Source organism: Tachyglossus aculeatus, chromosome 2 (genome assembly GCF_015852505.1).
Source record: "Tachyglossus aculeatus isolate mTacAcu1 chromosome 2, mTacAcu1.pri, whole genome shotgun sequence".
Taxonomy (NCBI): domain Eukaryota; kingdom Metazoa; phylum Chordata; class Mammalia; order Monotremata; family Tachyglossidae; genus Tachyglossus; species Tachyglossus aculeatus.
Window position 1 is genome coordinate 45,158,788 of NC_052067.1, and position 15,837 is coordinate 45,174,624.

Here is a 15,837-nt window from a genome sequence, read left to right on the forward strand (position 1 = left end):
TTTTTAGGATTGGGCATGTTTGAAAACAGTGAATTGAACAGTTTCAATTCAATCAGTTTTATTGAGCTCTTACTATGTGCAAAACTGTACTAAGTGCTTGGGAGTGCAATATAGGAATAAACAGATACATTCCCTGCCCATAATGAATTCATAGTCTAGATGGGGAGAGTCTAGAAGGGGAGATATACATTAATATATGCAAATAAATAAAATCATTGGAGAGTGAACAGTTGAAGATGGCGGTCAGAAAGGGAAGAAAGGAATGGGATTGCAAGCTCAGGTGGAGCCTGGGGTGGATTTTGAGAGAAGGCAGGAGATCTCTTCTTTCATTCATTCATTCAATCGTATTTACTGAGCGCTTACTGTGTGCAGAGCACTGTACTAAGTGCTTGGGAAGTACAATTGGGCAACATATAGAGACGGTTCCTACCCAACAGCAGGCTCACAGTCTAGAAGGGGGAGACAGACAACAAAACAAAACATATTAACAAAATAAAATAAATAGAATAAATATGTACAAATAAAATAAATAAAGAGTAATAAATATGTACAAACATATATACACATATACAGGTGCTGTGGGGAGGGGAAGGAGGTAAGGCGGGGGGGATGGGGAGGGAGCTGCTGGGAAAGATGGCTCATTAGAGTTCTCCTTCAGATGTGGCATGAAGGAATATGACTTCTGTTGAGGTGCTTCAGCCACAAGACAACAGGGAAGGATGATGATGACAGAGGAGGCTCAGTCTCTTCCTCTTCAAGGAGAGGATTGCAATCACCGCATGGCAGAAGTCACTCTTCTATACTAAAAACTCCCAGGAACGGTCCCAAAAAGATCAGCTGGGGCAAACAGACCCAATCAATCAGTCAATCAATGGAATTGATGGAGAGATCATCATCATCATCAATCGTATTTATTGAGTACTTACTGTGTGCAGAGCACTGTACTAAGAGCTTGGGAAGTACAAGTTGGCAACATATAGAGACAGTCCCTACCCAACAGTGGGCTCACAGTCTAAAAGAGATTACTGTGTTACTCTGTGCAGAGCACTGTACTAAGTGCTTAGGATATAACAGTTAATAGATGTCATCCCTGCTCACAACGAGCTTGCATGTCTATGGGGGGAGACAGAGTTGAAAATAGATTAGGTTTAGGAGAATTAGTAGAGTAGAAGTACATCTACATAAATACTGTGGGGCTGGGGGCTGGGGAGGGAGTATGAAGTGCTTAACCTTCATAATTTCTTCCACCATCATTTCCACCTTGGTGATAGTGGTGGTTCTAGCTGCTTTGTTATTGGCTCTGATGACAGCATGGCCTTGAGGATAGAGCAGGGGCCTGGGAGTCAAAAGGATCTGGGTTCTAATCCCTGCTCCTCCATGTCTGCTGCGTGACCTTGGGCAGATCACTTCACTTTTCTGGGCCTCGATTATGTCATCTGTATAAAAACGAGAATTAAGAGTGTGAGCCCAATATGGGAGAGAATGTGTCCAACCTGATTAACTTCTATTTATCCCATTGCCTAGAACAGTGCTTGGCACATAATACATGCTTAACAAGGACCGTAATTATTATTAAGAATGCAACTATGGAGTGGGCTGCTGCAGAGATTGACAGGGAAGAGGGAAATGCAATCCCCTCATCTCCCTATCTCTCATCTCTCATCTTCACCTTTCCCTTCCTTACTCTCCCTTTCTTCTTCTTTCCTCTCTCTCTCTCTCACTCACACACACACTCACACACACACACACACACACACACACACACACCCCACCCTCTCTCTGCCCTCCCTCCTCACTTTCTAGTCCCCTGCCTACCTCAGATGACAAAAAACCTAATCACCTTAGAGGAGCAGTGCCTTAGAAGAGCGACCCAGAGCAGTATCTGTCAATCAAATAGATTCCTGGGCCAATCAGAAGGCATAAATGAGTTTGTACTCTCAAAGACAAAGAAAAAAAAAATCATTGACTGGTTCAGGAGATCATTTTCAACAGATCTTAATATATGATGTCAAAGAAACTGACGGCAAATCTCTGGTTTGATTGAAAACCGAAAATGGATACAGCCATGCCATTAAGTAGTTGTAAGAGTATTTATTCATCCCTTACTTCACGCAGACCACTGTTCTAAACCCTGAGAAAGAATGCATAGGTAGAAATTTGCCATGGTCCTTGACTCTCAAAGGGCTCACAGTCTAGGAAATATGTGAATTGGGGCCTTTTTTTTCTGCCTGCAAATGAATATTTGTTTTGTTCCACGTAAATCTGGTCAATCCCTCCCATAGGAGTGATCTTTTATGAACCCAATTAGTAGGATTTTACAACTGCCCATTTTCATCAACAGTTGATGAAATGTTCTCCTATTACTGCGAGTCAGGCATGCATGGTTCAGGCTGTAGAACTTGCTAAGAAAGACGTCTCAATACCCTAGGGGTCATCTTATTCTATTCAATGAAGAATCATTTATCCAGAGCATTCGAAGTGATTAAACAATCAAAGCATGCATAAAGAGAAGAGAAATCAACACAGTACCTAGTACTACTAATCACAACAGCTATTCAGATTTCCTAGTCAGGGCCTAAAGCTATCATATAGGGTTGCTTCAATTGCTCCCACTGCCCTGATGACTGCAGAGATCCAACTGTAAATAAACAAAGCAGTCCAACTTAAGTGAGGTCAGATTTTGTACATTATGTACTTGCTTTTTGCTTTGCCACAGACTGATGAACTTATTCTGTATGCTCTGTCTGAAATCCAACCAATTTCAGAGCAACCAAAATTAAAGGGCCTAATAAATTATTCATTCATTCATTCATTCAATCGTATTTATTGAGCGCTTACTGTGTGCAGAGCACTGTACTAAGCGCTTGGGAAGTACAAGTCGGCAACATATAGATGGTCCCTACCCAACACGGGCTCCTAATGACTCTGTTCTAAAGTGGTTTGAACCACTGATCAAACATACCACAGCCTTCATGTGTTTACCTAAAACTTTCTGTGATTTCATTATTCATTATTTGAAACTTCATTATTATTTGAAGCTGTAATGCCAGAACCTCAAACGTGGAAAGTTATCTGCAAAAATGTCTGCCGTCGGCTCTATGGATGGAATTGATGGAGAGTTACCCGTGACAGCCCACCCACCCAAACAAGTTCACTTCCCACCAGTTCTCCTACTATCCAAGCAGCACAGGAAGAAAGATTATCAAGCAGGAAGAGGATCTAAAAGACTAGTAAATTAGACTAAATGTGTGAGGGTTAATAAAAAAACAAAAATATATTTAAAAAAATAGAAGAGAGAAGTGAGAGCAGGAGACACGGCAAAAGAGAGAAAAGAGGAAAAGATCATTCAGGCCCAAGGTATGGGTAGAAGGGAGTGGAAACAAATGAGGGAAAGTGTCTATTAAAATAAAATTACATCAAGAACTCAAGTCACCGAGTGCACGGATAATAATCATTCCAGGGCCCCATTTGTGTTGCAAAAGTAAATCTGTAATTTATTTATTTATTTATTGTAATTTATTTATCTATATTAATGTCTGTATCCCTTTCTAGACTGTGAGCTCAGTGTGGGCAGAAATGTGTCTGTTGTTATACTGAACTCTCCCAAGCACTTAGGACAGTGCTTTGCACACAGTAAGCGCTCAATAAATACGATTGAATGAGTGAATGAAAAACAATAAGGAAGATTAGGATTATTTAAGCCTTGTATACAAATTGTCCATCCTCTTCCTAATCATCAGTTCACTAATTTTTATCAAAACTATGTGGGCAACTTTGGTTGATTTTTTTGTTTGTTCCATGTTCTTTGACTTCCACTTCAGTACTTGATCTTTCTACGGTTAGCCTGGGGATTGAGTATTGCATAAGATCCACTTTTGAAATGCAATTAAATCTTCTCCAGCTCAGCCTAAAAGTGGTCCAATATAAATAAATGAAAAATCCTTATTCCACATTAAAAAAAAATCAGTAGTCCTTATGCCATAGTAACTTTCAACGGTGCCTGGCATCTTCAAATATAAAGAACTTCTACCATTCTCTCGCACTCTCTCTTTCTCTTTCTACCTTCACCTCCATTTACATAATACCTCTACTTGCTTTTCTCGCATCTCACATGTCCTACCTTCCTGGAATCTCTTCTGGTTTCCCCTTTTTCTGTATTTTTTTAAATTTATTGGTCAAATGGTCTCTTGCCTGCCACTGCCACTGCATATATTGTCCTGTGGCTCAGAGGGCAAGGAGCTTTTTTCAGTACAGCAAAGATCAAAAGTATCCTACTTTAAAGCAAAATCTGACTGCTCAAGCAGTCATAGCGCAGAAAAAAGAAAGAAGCAAGAGTGACCCATGTCTCTGTTATTGTGAAATTCTGGTCAGTGGAGTCCAGGTTGATGAGGTCGTACCAGTTCCCAAAAAATAACAGTAATACTTGTGGTATTTGTTAAGCACTTACTATATGCCAGGCATGGTACAAAACACCAAGATGGAGACAAGGAAATCAAGTTGGACACAGACCCTGTCCTACATGGAGATCACAGTCTCAAACTCCATTTTACAGATGAGGGAATTGAGGCCCAGAGAAGTGAAGTAACTTGTCCAAGGTCACACAGCAGACAAGTGGCAGAGCTGGGATTAAAACCCAGGTCCTTCTGACTCCTGGACCCATGTTCTATCCACTACGCTGTTTTGCTTCATACTGCTACAATTTGCGTTGTAAACTTGGTTCCCTGGCTAGGCCCCGGTCAGCCCTATCCCCTTGTCCCACCCCAGCTTTGGAGATCAGGTCAGACCAGGATGGGTGAGGAGACCAGGATGGGCGAGGAGACATGGGAGAGGACTTCTGCTTCCCTCCTGCTCTCCCAATCCCTCCTTGGCCTGACTTCTTCCCCACAGCTATGACCACCCCAGGAGCTTCAAGTAGCCTCCTTGAAAATTTATGAAGTGGCATAGGGTGAGCAGGAGAGAGAAAGAGAGAGAGAGCGAGAGGTAGCAGGAAGCTGTAGGGATGGAACAGGAAAAATTCCTGGGGGAACAGGAGGAGAAATGGGACTCTTTTTTATGGTATTCATTAAGCACTTCCTACAAGCCAGGCACTGTACTGAGCTCAGGGTACATACAAACAAATTGGGTTGGACACAGTCCCTGTCCCACATGGGGCTCCCACTCTTAATCTCCAACTTCCAGTTATGGTAACTGAGACAGAGAGAAGTAAAATGACTCACCAAGGGTCACACAGCTAAAACGTGGCAGAGCCAGAATTAGAACCCAGATCCTTCTGACTCCCAGGCCCGTGCCCCATCCACTAGATCAAGCTGCTTCTCATAGGAACTCATAAGAACCAAGTCATGGGGGCGGGGGGAGAATACAGATATTTTATACTTATTTTATAGTTACCCTGAAGTCGACACTAATTGTGCTCTCCCAAAACTGTTTTTCTCTTTGGTTATTCTACCCCAAATGAAATTACAAAGTAGCAAGTGAGTCTTATAGCCACTCTTTCTTGCCTCGTTCAAACCATGTTGAAGCATCAGTCTTTAAGAGCATTATGTGAATCTGAAGAAGATCAATAATTAGGAAGCCCTGTGCTTGTAATGTAAGGCAGGAAAAAAGGCAAGTGACAACTTGGGCTCATATGCATGAATGTGCTTGTGAGTGGTGATTCTATCAAGGACTTTTAACCACACTGGCTCGCGTCCAGTGTAAAACTGGCATCTTGCATTTTAGAAAACAGTGTACATTTGAAGCTGATTTGGTATTTAAATGATATTTTTGAGCTCCAAACTAAAGTTCCACTGCCTTGTTTAATAATAGTTCCATTTGAAATTCAGAATTTTCTTGAAGGTTTATTTTCGTGTTGCATTCCTGAGAAATGTATTCTTTTCATAGCTGCCGTACTCTTTGCTGCATCGATGCCCATATACTGTACAATCCTGTTAAGATCTGGAGCTGCTTAGAGTTTTATTTATGGTCTTGGTTGCAAGTCAAAATTAAAGCTGTTCTTCCAAGTGTTTGGGTTTGTAGGCGCCATCTAAATGGATTTCAAAGTTGGAAAAGTTTGATTGTGTTTAGTTTCCTTCTGGTCAACCACCTTAGTAGTCCATCTTATATTGGTGAATGAAATGGCACCTCTCCAGAGAATGTGCTCTGAGTGAAGGAAAAAGCACAATAGTTCCTGAACTGTTCTACATCTAGTGAAAGAAATGTTTCAACAAAGTGATGTATACATTTCAGAGAGTCATTTCTTCAGCAACGGAACAGTTTTCTTCTAGCTGTTTCAATAAGGTCAATATATCGGACAATCAAACACATTCATTTTAGTCAAGAAAAACAGGAATCACTGGGCTCAACCATGATAGGCTCTAGACTTTAAGCTTCTTTTGGGCAGGAAAGATGTCCACTACCTCTGTTGTATTGTACTCTCCCAAGTGCTTATTTAGTACAATGCCCTAAACGTGGTAAGCACTCAAAAAAAAAATGATTGATTAATTGACTGCCTGCTGCGAGACCTTGGGCAAGTCACTTAACTTCTCTGTGCCTCAGTTTCTTCATCTGTAAAATGGGGATTCAATGTCTGTTCTCCCTCCTACTTGAATGGCGAGTCGCATGTGGGACAGGGACTGTCTGACAAGATTAACTTGCATCTACCCAAGCACTTAGAACAGTGCTTGGCATATATTAAGTGCCTAACAAAATATCATAGTAAGCACTTGGGCTTTTCGATTTTGTCTCTGGGATTTTTCTCTTTTTCTCATTTACACCCACACCCCCGACAAGGACATCCTGATCTGAACTTAAAGTAACAACTGCTGTTTCGATTCTTCAGTGACAGGATAAAGTATATATTGTCTACTCAGTCACCCTAAAACAGAAATCTAAAGAATGTGATTCAATTTGGGGGGGGGGGGGGGGGGGGCATGTGTGTGTGTGTGTGCAATAAAAACAAACCAAATAAAAAAGGATAAAGTGTTTAGCCAGTAATTCACTGAGGATGAAGAAGAGTTCTGTAGGAAGGGGCATGAGATACAAAATTAAACAACTAAAAGTAACAGATTTCCATAACAACCCCAGGAAAGTGATCATCACTTCTTTTTAACTGTTTTCTAAAGGTTCACAGGATGAGATTCAAACGTTTTTGTGTGTCCTTTCTAGACTGTGCAAAAACCTAGTGCTAATGAAGAGGAGAGACTAGTTGCATTTCAGCCATTTTATAATACTCCATCCACAAGATGATACTTTCTCTATTTGGCTCTTGATGGGGGAAATGGGCTCAAAAGATTGTCTTGGGAATCTACTTTCACACACTTATTTTGGCCCAAAATGTAACATGCCATGGGAGACTCTGCTAGGCCTGAGCCTTATCTAATAAGCCTGAGCCTCATCTAAAATACCATTTTAAAAAAAGAAAAGAAAATGAGCAATGGGCTAATCTACAAACAATGAAAAACAACTCAGAACCACTAGTCATCTCTGAGCATATCAAAACAGGCATGGCTATAAATTGAATAAACCCTGAAGAACTTGGAAAAAAAATTGGTGAAAATCCTAAACTAGCAATAATAATAATAATAAAATAATCCTGGTATTTGTTAAGCACTTACTATGTGCCAAGCACTATTCTAAGCACTGGGGTTGATACAAGGTAATTAGGTTGTCCCACATGGGGCTCACAGTCTTAATCCCCATTTTACAGATGAGGTAACTGAGGCACAGAGAAGTTAAGTCACTTGCCCAAAGTCACACAGCTGACAAGTGGCAGAGCGGGGATTAGAACCCACAACCTCTGACTCCCAAGCCCATGCTCTTTCCACTAAGCCACACTGCTTCTGAAGGGGTTCTAGCTTTGAAATGGCTTGTCTTGCAATTTCTGCTTGTTAAGTGGTGGGAAATGGGAAATTTCCTTCAAATCCTCTTAATTTTTACTACTTGCGTCTGGAGAAATGAATGAGAGCACTTTTGGAACACTGAAGCAATTAACTGGGTATAGGAGAGAGAGATGGGAGAGGGAAGAGGGAGTGAAGAGAGAAGGGATGGAGGGAGGGAAAGTGAAGAGAAAGAGACAGCAAGTAAAAGAGAGAAATTTACTCAATCCATAGAAGTTCATAACACACTCCACCCTGCACCTCCGGAGGAAATTGGCAACTTCCACTTTCAGGACCTGAGGAAGATTGGGTGCCCACATATGTTATGAAAAATACAAAATGCTAATTCTCTCCATCACTTCTCTTGGCCTCCTCTCTTTCTAAATGCCCAGTCCTGTACACAGATTTGAGGTGACCCAGACACATTTATTTTGACACATACTAAAACTCTCCACCAGCTAAGATTACAAATAATTTGTCCTAATGGTAAGTCAGAGCATAATTAGATGTATTGAAAGAATTTACGGCATATCATATAGAAGTGTCAGAAAAAAAACTTGCATGGCCTGAAGGTTAGAGCGTGGACCTGGGAGTCAGAAGGACCTGGGTTCTAATCCTGTCTCTGTCACTGGTCTGCTGTGTGACCTTGGGCAAGTCACTTTACTTCTGTGTGCCACAGTGACCTCCTCTGTAAAATGGGGATTAAGATTGTGAGCCCTAGGTGGGACAGGGACTATGTCCAACCCTATTTGCATCCATCCCAGCACTTAGTACAGTGTCTGACACATAGTAAGTGCTTAACAAATACCACTATTATTATCATTATTATCTTTCCACATTCTTAAGGAAAAAAGCAATTTTTAAGGAAGACCCATTGTGGTGGCTCCTGAGCAACAACATTCATATTTCCAGGACTTAAATAAAATGTTCCTTTAAGTGAGTGAGATTCTCAGAAAGAGGAGAGCACTGAAAAAACTCAAAAAGTGGTCCAAGAAGACTAGCTGAACCCAGAAGAAAATCTCTATTGTACATAAACAATTTCTCTGGCCCAACAGCCAAAGCACTAAATTTATGACAAACAATTACTGATGTACTTATTTTTAAAAGTTTTTCTTTAAATAATGAGATTGTAAACAAATTTTTCATAAGTACATTTCCCTCCTGGCCCCAAAATACTTCCCATTCATTCACAAATGATCATTTTCAGCAAGATAAAAAAAAAACCCAACCCAGTGCTATTTAAATTTAGAAGCAGTGTGGACTATTGGATAGAGAGTCAGAAGGACCCGGGTTCTAATCCCAGCTCCGCAATTTGTCTGCTTTATGACCTTGGGCAAGTCACTTCACTTCTCTGTGCCTCAGTTACCTCATCTGTAAAATGGGGATTAAGACTGTGAGCCCCAGGTGGGACAGTACTGTGCTCCCCCTGAGTGCTTAAAAAAAATGTCTGGCTCATAGTGTTAAACAAATGCCATAAAAAAATCCATTGTATGTTTTCAGGTCGCTACAATAACAAGGTTAGAGATCTTTGCCTATTGACAGAGTAGTTAGCCCTGATCTGTTACCGAACAAACAAAAACCCTAGAGCCAGAGAAGGCATTCCAATGCAATATTCTACTGAAAGTTATTTTGTAAGATGTACAGAAAAAGTGCATTTAGATGAAACCAATATGCAGAATGTGAAGATAAAATTAATCGAAGCTAATTCTCTTTACTGCTGCTCTTTTAACCCATCGAGAAACAAGGGAGCCCGTTGTGGGCAGGGATTGTCTCTCTTAATTGCTGTATTGTACTTTCCAAGCACTTAGCACGGTGCTCTGCACACAGCAAGCGCTCAATAAATACGATTGAATGAATGAAATGCCCTTAACACAAAAAATAAAGGCATGTATATAGAGTGCATCTCTGTGTTTATAAACAGGAAGGACAGTTACGTCCACGTATTCGCCTAGAATATTGTTTTGGTGATCTATTTGGGATTGGAAAATGAAGAGACACCTTCTAAAAGTTCTGCTTGCCGCCTCGTTCCTTTAAAGTTTTCCTTGAGCCGTTTCTAATCTTCAGGTCGTTTGTAAGACACAAGACAGGGACTGGGGACCTCGCTGGAAGAATTTTAGGTATGAGCAGGGAAGCTATCCAAATCCGGCTTCCTCCTCCCCCCAACCAGCACTCCCCTCTTTCAGTAGAAGGAAAACCCACACGACTATTTTCTACTCGCTGAAATGCAGAATAAGAAAATAGCTCATTCCTCGGGTCTTGATTCTGAATAGGATAAACACTTTTAGACCCAAACCCTCCCCACGACAAAAAAGCGGCTCTCTCTCCAGGAGGTATTCTCTCTCCCTTTGCTTTCTCGCTTAAAAAACAGTCAAGTGGAATGTTTTCATTTCTGCAGATTGCATTAATTATAGCTCTGCAAACACTGCGGGTGCCACAAGAAGACGAAACTGGGCTATTAGCTGCAAACTGAAGTTCTTGGCGAGGTAAAGGGTTCTGGTTGATTTAGCCACCCTAATGAATTGGATCACCCGTGGCCCCCACGGGTAGCCCTGCGTTTAGCCTGGTGGCCATGGCACTGTCAGAGAGCGACTCCTGGAAGTTTGCATTTAAGAAGAAATATTATATATATATATATATATATATATATAAATGGGGGGAGGGGGGCAAAATATACACAAGTGGTTAAATACGTTGGAGCCACACTTTTGGAAATAGGCCATCCTCTCCCCTCCCCCTGGCTCCCCTTTCCCTTTCCCTCCCTCCAGCCAGGGCAGGGGGATCATTCTCCCGACTCCAGGGCCCTGGGCTGCGATAACCCTGCAGCTCTAGGCATTAATTACTGTATCACAGCCCCCCTGCCACCCACTCAGGTTTCTGCGCAGAATGCAATGTTCTCTCTCTATGTGTCTCTCTCCTTCTCTCTGTCTCTGTCTCTCTTTAATAATAATAATAATGATAATAATGGCATTTGTTAAGCACTTACTACGCGAAAGCACTGTTATAAGTGCTGGGGAGGATGCAAGGTGATCAGGTTGTCCCATGTGGGGCTCACAGTCTTAATCCCCATTTTTCTGATGAGGTAACTGAGGCACAGAGAAGTTAAGTGACTTGCCCAAAGTCAAGCAGCTGACAAGTGGCGGGGCTTTCTGATTTCCGAGCAGGCTACCAGTGACAACCCTTTGACTGGAGAGGCCAAGTCCATGGGGAGAGGAGGATGCTGAACCATCTCCTTGGTATTTGGGCACACACACACACATACCCATAGGCACCCACAGACAAACACACTCACCCGTGGTGCCTGCGGTGTGGAAACCCTGCTCCCTGTCCTTTCTCCCTGCCCCTCTCCCTTTTCATTCATTCATCCGATTCTACTGATTGAGCACTTACTGCAGGCGGAGCACTGTACTGAGCAGTTGGAAGAGCACACGACGACCATAAAGAGATGCATTCCCTGCCCACAACGAGGTTACGGACACAATCCCTGTTCCCTGTAGCTGACCCTTGCCCCTGCCCCTGCCCCTGCTTTCTACCCCTGCTCCTCTCCCTGCTCCCTGCCCCATCCCTGCTTTCTGCCCCTTCCCTGAACTCTTCCCTCCCGCTACCCCTCCCTGTACCTACTGAAGCAACGTGGCCTAGTACCTAGAACCTGGGCCTGGGTTCTAATTCCCACTCCCCCATTTGTCTGCTGTGTGACCCTGGGCAAGTCACGTCACTTCTCTGTCCCTCCGTTTCTTCACCTGTTCAATAATAATAATAATGATGATGGTATTTGTTAAGCGCTTCCTATGTGCCAAGCACAAGCACTGGGGTAGATACAAGGTCACCACATGGGGCTCACAGTCAATCCCCATTTTACAGATGAGGTAACTGAGGCACAGAGAAGGTAATCGAGGGGGACACAGAGAGGGATAATATTGATAATAATAATGGTAACATTACTAATAATAACGGTGTCTATTAAGCACTTATTATGTGTCAAGCCCTGGGATAGATACAAGATAATCCGGTTGGACACAGTCCCTGTCTCATGGAGCTCACAATTTTAAAACCCATTTTACAGATGAGGTTACTGAGACTTAGAGAAATTAAGTGGCTTGCCCAAGGTCACACAGCAGACAAGTGGAGGATCCGGGATTAGAACCCATGACCTCTGACTCCCAGGCTCGGGCTCTTTCCACTAAGCCACGCTGCTTCTCCATGGGGATTCTGCACCTGTTCTCCCAACCGTGAGACCCAGATGGCTCGGGTACTGTCACAAAGAATTATCTTGAATTTGCTCCCGTGCTAAGTACAGTGCTTGGCACATCGTAAATGCTTAGCAAACAAGACAGTGATGATGATGAATACCTGCTCTTTCCCCCCACTCCCTGCTCCTACCCCCTGGATCTGCTCTCTGTCCTCGACCACCACCCTCTCCATCCTGCTCCTGCCCCTCTTTGGCCTTGCTCCCTGTTTCCAGTCCCCTGCCCAGTTCCCAACCCCTGAGGCCTTGATAATAATAACTGGGGTATTTGTTGAGCACTTACCTTGTGCCAGGCACTGTACTAAACGCTGGAGTGGATCCAAGCAAATCAGGTTGGAGCCAGTGTCTGTCCCACGTGCGGCTCACAGTCTGGCAGGAGCCCCCTCAACCCCCTCTGCCCCTCAGGCCCTCGCCCCCTCAGCCCAGCTGTGTGGGGAGGAAGACCTGCCAGCACTCCTGTGACGGACCCCCATGCCCACCATCCCGTGCCTGCCAGGACCACTGTGACAGGAACCGTGCCCTCCAGGACCACTGTTATGGTCCCCATGCCCTCCAGGACCACTGTGACGAACCCTGTGCCCTCTAGGACCACTATGACAGTCCCCATGCCTGCCAGGAGCACTGTGACGGGACCCGTGCCCTCCAGGACCACTGTGTAGGTCACCGTGCCCTCCAGGACCACTGTGACGGGACCTTGTGGGTAGGGCGCTTGCCCACACCCGGCAGGGGCGCTGGGAGGGGACCCGTTGGACAGAGAGAGCAGCCATGCCAGCAAGGGGCAATCCACCAATCACTCTTCGTCCTACTGAGAGCTCACCTCCTCCAGGAGGCCTTCCCAGACTAAGCACCCCCTTTTTCCTCTCCCCCTCCTCCTCTCCTCGTCGCCCCCTCCCTCCCTCTGCCCTTCCCCTTTCCCCTCCCCTCAGCACTTGAGTCTATTTGTACATAATTATTACTCTATTTATTTTATTAATGGTGTGCATATAGGTCTAATTCCACTTATTCTGATGGCGTTGACACCTGTCTTCTTGTTTTGTCGCCTGTCTCCCCCTTCTAGACTGTGAGCCCGTTGTTGGGTCGGGACCGTCTCTATTTGTTGCCGACTTGCACTTTCCCAAGCGCTTAGTCCAGTGCTCTGCCCACAGTAAGCGCTCAACAAATACGATTGAATGAATAAATGACAGAAGGCGGTGGCGGCTGAGCGCGCGGTCGTGCCCGGCAGGGGCACCGGGAGCCCGTTGTTGGGTCGGGACCGTCTCTATCTGTTGCCGAAATGTCCTCTCCCAAGCGCTTAGTCCAGTGCTCTGCACCCAGTCAGCGCTCAATAAATACAATGAGCCACCCCCTAGACTGAGCCCCCTTTTTCCTCTCCTCCTCCCCATCCCCCCCGCCCTACCTCCTTCTCCTCCCCACATCACTTGTATATATATATATATATATATATATACAGATTTATGACTCTATTTTACTTGTACATATTTACTATTCTATTTATTTTGTTAAGGATGTGCATAGAGCTTTAATTCTATTTGTTCTGACGATTTTGACACCTGTCTTCATGTTCTGTTTTGTTGTCTGTCTCCCCCTTCTAGACTGCGAGCCCGTTGTTGGGTAGGGACCGTCTCTGTTGCCGAAATTTCCTCTCCCAAGCGTTTAGTCCAGTGCTCTGTCAGCGCTCAGTAAATACAATGAGCCACCCCCTAGACTGAGCCCCCCTTTTCCTCTCCTCCTCCCCATCCCCCCCCGCCCTACCTCCTCCTCCTCCCCACAGCACTTGTATATGAATATACAAATATATATACAAATATATATATATATGTACAGATTTATGACTCTATTTTACTTGTACGTATTTACTAGTCTATTTATTTTGTTAAGGATGTGCATAGAGCTTTAATTCTATTTGTTTTGACGATTTTGACACCTGTCTCCATGTTCTGTTTTGTTGCCTGTCTCCCCCTTCTAGACTGCGAGCCCGTTGTTGGTTAGGGACCGCCTCTATCTGTTGCCGAAATGTCCTCTCCCAAGCGTTTAGTCCAGTGCTCTGTCAGCGCTCAATAAATACAATGAGCCACCCCCTAGACTGAGCCCCCTTTTTCCTCTCCTTTTTCCTCTCCTCCTCCCCATCCCCCCGCCCTACCTCCTTCTCCTCCCCACAGCACTTGTATATAAATATACAAATATATATATACAAATATATATATGTACAGATTTATGACTCTATTTTACTTGTACGTATTTACTAGTCTATTTTGTTAAGGATGTGCATAGAGCTTTAATTCTATTTGTTCTGACGATTTTGACACCTGTCTCCATGTTCTGTTTTGTTGTCTGCGAGCCCGTTGTTGGGTAGGGACCGTCTCTATCTGTTGCCGACTTGTACTCCCCAAGCGCTCAGTCCAGTGCTCTGCACGCAGTAAGCGCTCAATAAATACGATTGAATGACTGACTGACTGTGACAGGACCCTGTGGGCAGCACGCGCGCCCTTGCCAGCCAGGGGCAGGGCGACAGGGCCCGGTGGCCGCTGAGCTCGCGGCGGTGCCCGGCAGGGGCACACTGTGACGGGACCCGGGGGACGGGGGGCGGTGCCCGTGCCCACCGGGGGCACCGGGAGCCCGTTGTGGGCAGGGATCGTCTCTCTCTGTTGCCGGTTTGTCCTCTCCCCAAGCGCTTAGCCCAGTGCTCTGCACACAGTCAGCGCGCAGTTAAGACGACTGAAGGAAGGAATGAGTGACCGAATGGGACAGTCCCCCTGTGGACCGTGCCCGTGCCAGGCCGGAGCGCTCTGACGGGATCCCCGTGGGCAGTGCCAATGCCCGTGCCCGGCAGGGGCACCGTGAAGGGACCCGATGCCCGCTGAGTTCGCGCCCGTGCCAGCCAGTGGCACTGTGACGGACCCACTCTCCCCCCCGGCTCCCCGTGGACGGCGGGCGGTGCCCGTGCCCGGCGGGGGCACCGAGACAGGACCCGATGGAAAGCGCGAGCATCCATGCCCGTCCGGAGCACCGGGACGGGCCCTCCGTGGGCGGCGGGCGGTGCCCGTGCCCGTCCGGAGCGGTTCGACGGGCCCCCCATGGGCGGTGCCCGTGCCCGTCCCGGGGCGGCGCTGGGGGGCGCGGGCGGAGGGGGCGCGGAGGGGGCGCGGCGGCGGTTACCGTGAGCGCCGAGAACTTGTGCGCGGGCACGAGGAAGAGCAGCTCCGGCAGCAGCAGCAGCAGCAGCAGGAGCAGCAGCGGCAGCGGCGGAGCCAGCGTTGGCACCGTTGGCACCGGGCACCGCATCCTCCCCCGCCGCTCGGTGCCCGCCGCTCGGTGCCCGGGGGCGGCAGGGCGGGCGGGCGGACGGACGGACGGGCGGACGGACGGACGGGCGGACGGACGGACGGACGGGCGGACGGGCGGACGGCTGACTGTGGGGCCCCGCGCCCCGCGTGGGGACAGAGCCTCTGGGACGCCGCCCGCCCCACCTCCGCCCGCCCCTCCCCTCCCCTCCCCTCCCCTCGCTCCCTGCCCCCACCTCTCCATTTTCTCCCCCCCACATCCCTCCCCCCTCCCTCACCGACCCCTTCCCCTCTCCCTCTTCTCCTCCTCCTCCCCCTCCCACCTTTTCCACCTCCTCCTCCTCCTCCTTCTCTTCCCTCTTCCCCCTCCTCCTCCTCTTCCTCCCCCTCCTCCTCCTTCTCCTCCTCCCTCCTCTTCCCTCCTCCCCCTACTCCTTCTCTCCTCTTCCCTCCTCCTCCT

The 15,837-nt window shown here is 46.2% G+C and overlaps 1 protein-coding gene across 2 annotated transcripts in view; it reads right to left on the bottom strand.

Moving 5' to 3' along the window:
• Positions 1-15,492, bottom strand: part of SMOC2 (SPARC related modular calcium binding 2) — a 242,329-nt gene extending 226,837 nt beyond the window's left edge. For both annotated transcript variants that reach the window (XM_038771125.1, XM_038771117.1), the window contains exon 1: positions 15,253-15,492. In XM_038771125.1, coding sequence (XP_038627053.1) covers positions 15,253-15,378 — 126 coding nt within the window. In that variant the 5' untranslated portion in view covers positions 15,379-15,492. The remainder of the gene's footprint in view (positions 1-15,252) is intronic.
• Between the last annotated feature and the right edge of the window lie 345 nt (positions 15,493-15,837).